Source organism: Mesocricetus auratus, unplaced genomic scaffold (genome assembly GCF_017639785.1).
Source record: "Mesocricetus auratus isolate SY011 unplaced genomic scaffold, BCM_Maur_2.0 Super-Scaffold_4256, whole genome shotgun sequence".
Taxonomy (NCBI): domain Eukaryota; kingdom Metazoa; phylum Chordata; class Mammalia; order Rodentia; family Cricetidae; genus Mesocricetus; species Mesocricetus auratus.
The window spans coordinates 46063958-46068276 of NW_024429182.1; the positions used below are offsets into that span (position 1 = coordinate 46063958).

The 4319-nt window shown below is 36.7% G+C and overlaps 1 protein-coding gene across 1 annotated transcript; it reads right to left on the reverse strand.

Annotated features, from left to right (window-relative positions):
* Positions 1-2487: 2487 nt before the first annotated feature.
* Positions 2488-3438, reverse strand: LOC101826481 (olfactory receptor 9I1-like). Its single transcript, XM_005063785.2, has one exon. It carries the CDS (start codon positions 3436-3438, stop codon positions 2488-2490), a length of 951 nt encoding a protein of 316 aa, XP_005063842.1.
* Between the last annotated feature and the right edge of the window lie 881 nt (positions 3439-4319).

The window sequence follows — 4319 nt, forward strand, 5'->3', positions numbered from 1 at the left end:
TTCAAGTTTATTTGTTTCCTTTATTTTTTCTTGGTTTTCTTTAAAGGATTTATTTATCCCCGCAATTGTTTGCTTTTGTCTTCCTGGATTTCTTGAACAGATTTATTCATTTCCTCTTTAGGTACCTCTATCATCTTCATGTAATTGATTTAAGTTTGTTTATTTACGTGACTTTTTTATGCTTCAGCTATATTGGAATATTCAGGGCCTACTATGGCAGGATTATTGTTTATAATCTTATACTTGCATCGAGGCATCTGGATGTTCTGTATATTTGGATTTTTATGTGTCTTGTAATTTCTTTTCTTTTGTATTTGATGTTCTACTTAACTCTTGTACCTTATTTATGTTGGGAAACCTCTGTTCTATGATTTTGTTAAAATATTTTTGTGCCTTTGACATGGCTTTATTCTCCTTTTTCTAATGTTATTATTCAAAGATTTGGTTTTTACATATTATCTCAAGTTTTTTGTAACTCTTGAGCCTAATTTACTTTTTATATTTACCATTTTCTTTGACTGAGGTAACCATTACTTTTATCTGGTCTTTAATTCCTTAAACCCTCTATTTATTGTCTTGTAATTGATTGGTGAGACCTAGCTCTGAGGATTTTGTTTGACTTCCTAAATTTTTATTTCCAGGCTTATTTAGGTTTCGGTTTTCTTTAGTTATTCTACTTCTATTTTCATATCATGAACTGTTTCCATAATTTCATTCAACTTTTTTTTGCATTTTCTTGGTCTTAAGGTATTTTTTGCCATATTTAAGGTCTTTGACCACATCAATAATTGCTATTTTGAATCTGTTGTCTTATGCTTCTGCTATATGACATTTCTTAGGGTCTGCTATACTAAGTTTACAGTGTCCTGGTGGAGACTGTTAACATTTGGGACTTTGTACATCCGGAGTTGTTATGTTGAGCTGTTTCTTAGTGTTGACCTCTGATGTTTGTTTGTTTGATGGATGCTGTGTTCTTTGGTTGCTATTGCACTTTCTGGGTCTCAGACAATTATGGTGGTTGTGATTTCCCTAGTAGAGTTTGCTTCTGCTATTTGGTGGGTGGCAGAAAAGATTGGAGGTGGGCTAGAAGAAAGGTCAGAGAGGGTGTGGGAAAGAATTAGGTGGATCTGTTCTGACCCAAGATGTTGAGTCCCTGGGGTTTGAGGTCTGGTAGGGAGAGGGGTTCCTTCAAGCAGGCTGCTATAGGAAAAATAGTCGGTTTAGAGAGACAGGAATTAAAGTTCTATGGGTACCATGATTTTGCACCAGGAAGTGAATTCCCCAGTAATGGAGATGGAGTGAGAGGAGAGGCTCCTACAAGAATCCTGATATAGTGCTAAGAATCTGGACAGTGTTTTTGAGAACAGAAAGCTTAGTGAAGTCTCCTATATGAGGAGCAGCTCAGTATACTACCATGAGTCCCTAGTAGAAAAGTGTTTCTGGGGATCAGCTGATAACACAAAGAATGGAGATAGGCTTGGAGTGAAGTCTGTGAGGGTTGACAGGAAAGTAAGGGGATATTTTCCTAATTGCCACATGGATTTGTATTTAGCTAAATATTCATTTTACGGAGTGATTATGAAATGCAAACAGGACTATGTATGTCGTTTACAAATTACAACAAAAGCAGTGACTGAAAGCTCATCTGTTTTGAACTTTGGACATGAAGGAATGAATATACATTGTCCATTCTACATGTAGGATATACAGTTCTTTGGAACCTTTCACAGTTTGGTGGATTAGCTACAATTACTTTCAGGAAATCTTTGTTCCCAGAGGAAGTGTATAGTTCAGTTGTGTGTGTGTCTTCATGCTCAATACAATTGTAGTACTTATACAATGACTGGTGAGCACTTAAGGAAGACAATAGGGTGACAGAAACCAACAACTCCTGTGTCCTTCAGAACTTACACTTGACCTATTTGGAGGCCTTCATACAAGTAAACTTTTAATTTTATCATTATGATATCCTATAACATAAATGAAGGAGTCAGAAAGAGAGACTTGAAAGTTTTCCTCATCTGAGCAAGTAAGAAGATACTGTAATGATGAAGGGGGAGGACTACATTACAATACTTCTTGACTTTTCAGTATTTATTAGAAGGAAAACAGAAAAAGTCCAATTAGTCCAATTCACAGGGATCAGATGAATGCTTTGATAGAGAAAGCCCAGTAATGTTAAGAGCAGCAAATACAAGTTGGAAAATGCACTAAGGATTGGGGTCAGGTGCTGCATCTCAAAAATCTCTTAGGCCTTAGATTCTCTAAAGAATTAGAGTGAAGCAGGTGGTGATTGTCTGACAGGATAAACTAAAAGTTATGAATAGGGACAAAATAAAATCGTGTAGAATTTTGTGGACACAAAGTTCACCACATTTATATATTTCCTTGCCTGGTGTCACTTGATTACTTTTTCTCTATTTGTGGGTGCAACATCTAATGTCTTAGGATAGTCTAGACAAATTTGACTAAAATAAGAGATCTTATTCACTGTTGTATGCAGTGGGACATCTGGCATCTACCAGTGACTTTTTTTAATGCAGCCTTCACATCCTTGTTTCTTAGACTATAGATTAGTGGGTTCAGCATGGGAATGACCACAGTGTAGAAGACAGACACGATTTTGTCTTCTTCCAGGGATTTGCTTGAACTGCTCCGTATATACATGAAGATGAGGGTCCCAAATAAAAGAGACACAGTAGTGATGTGGGAGGCACATGTGGAAAAAGTCTTGACTCTTCGACCTGAAGACTTCATCCTTATGACAGTCTTGATGATTAGCAGGTAGGAAATTAGTATGACCAAGGCGTTAGCCAAAATTACAAAATTCCCAAAGAAGACAATGATAATCTCAGCATTTGTTGTGTCACTACAAGCCAGCTTCAGCAGGGGTGGGAGGTCACAAAAGAAGAAATTGATCTGGTTATTTTCACAGAAGGAGAGGGAGAAGGTACATGTGGTACGCAGGATGGCCCCAGACACTCCACAGACATAGGCTCCCACTACCAAACTCCAACATCTTCTAGGGCTCATAGCCACAGTGTAGAGCAGTGGGTTGCTAATAGCAACATAGCGATCATAGGCCATCACAGAGAGTAGAAAACACTCTGTACCTGCACAAATTGTGAAGAAGAAGAATTGAGTAGCACAGTGATCATAGGAGATGACTGTTTTGCCTGGAGCCAGTGTGGCCAGGATCTGAGGGGTGATGACAGAGGTGTAGCAGGAATCCAACACAGAGAGGTGGCTCAGAAAGAAGTACATTGGTGTGTGAAGTTGGACATCTATTTGGATGAGAAAGACAATGCCCATGTTCCCCAGGATAGTGACAAGATAGAAGCTAAGAAACACCAGAAAGAGGGGCATCTCCCATTTGGGGTGGTCAATAAAGCCCATTAGAATGAATTCAGTTACTGTGGTGAGATTATTCTTGGCCATGGATTCAATATTGACACTTTGTTTATCAGAAGGTAAGAGTGAATTGTAAAAAAACAGAATTGAAGGATAGAGTCTTTTTCTTTGTGATGAAAGTTAAGTTTGTAATCTCTCGATATTTATAAAGCTGATTTTCAGAAGTATTAGATGTTAGTTTTATAGAACAGATTTTTTCTTTAAAACTTCTCTTTCTGATCAATTTTTGTGTTAATTTGAATTTTTCTGTAAAGATAAGAGGCACATGCTTCTGAGGTTTGAAAAGGACCAGGACATCTGTTCCTCTGTGTCAATACCCTCACAACTACTAGATAACCATCTGGTTCATATATGAACCTCCATCCACATATTATTTTTCTTTGGACATGGATTCTGTTACTTCTTACAATTTGTGGACTTTAATTTTAGCCCTCTAGACACTTGTAACAGTTTAACAATCTTCTAGAAAAGCCTTCCTGAAGCATGGAAATAAAGAGCCTGCTCTTTTGGTTGACTAATCCCTTACAGCAGACGTGAAATTTTTTCTTATTGTTTGACTACTCAGCAAGACAACATTATCTATTAGGCTAGTACTAATAACAAAAAGGTTTTTCATTTTATTTCAGTCTTTATCACTCCAGATTAGAAGCCATCATCTTTAATATATTACTTAGGTTTTTTCAGTATTTGCTACAGCACAATTACAAATATATTCAAACTTGTAGTCATTTAATCTTTTACTTCAGGTTATATAATTCCTTTCTGCTTCAATTCCTTTTGATGGTAACTTACTTAGCATACAAAAAATTGTTTCATTATAGAATATATGTCATATATATGTACATATGTATATGCAAGTCATGTTATCTTCTTGTTTTCTTGCTCTCCCTACCCTTTCTTGACCCACC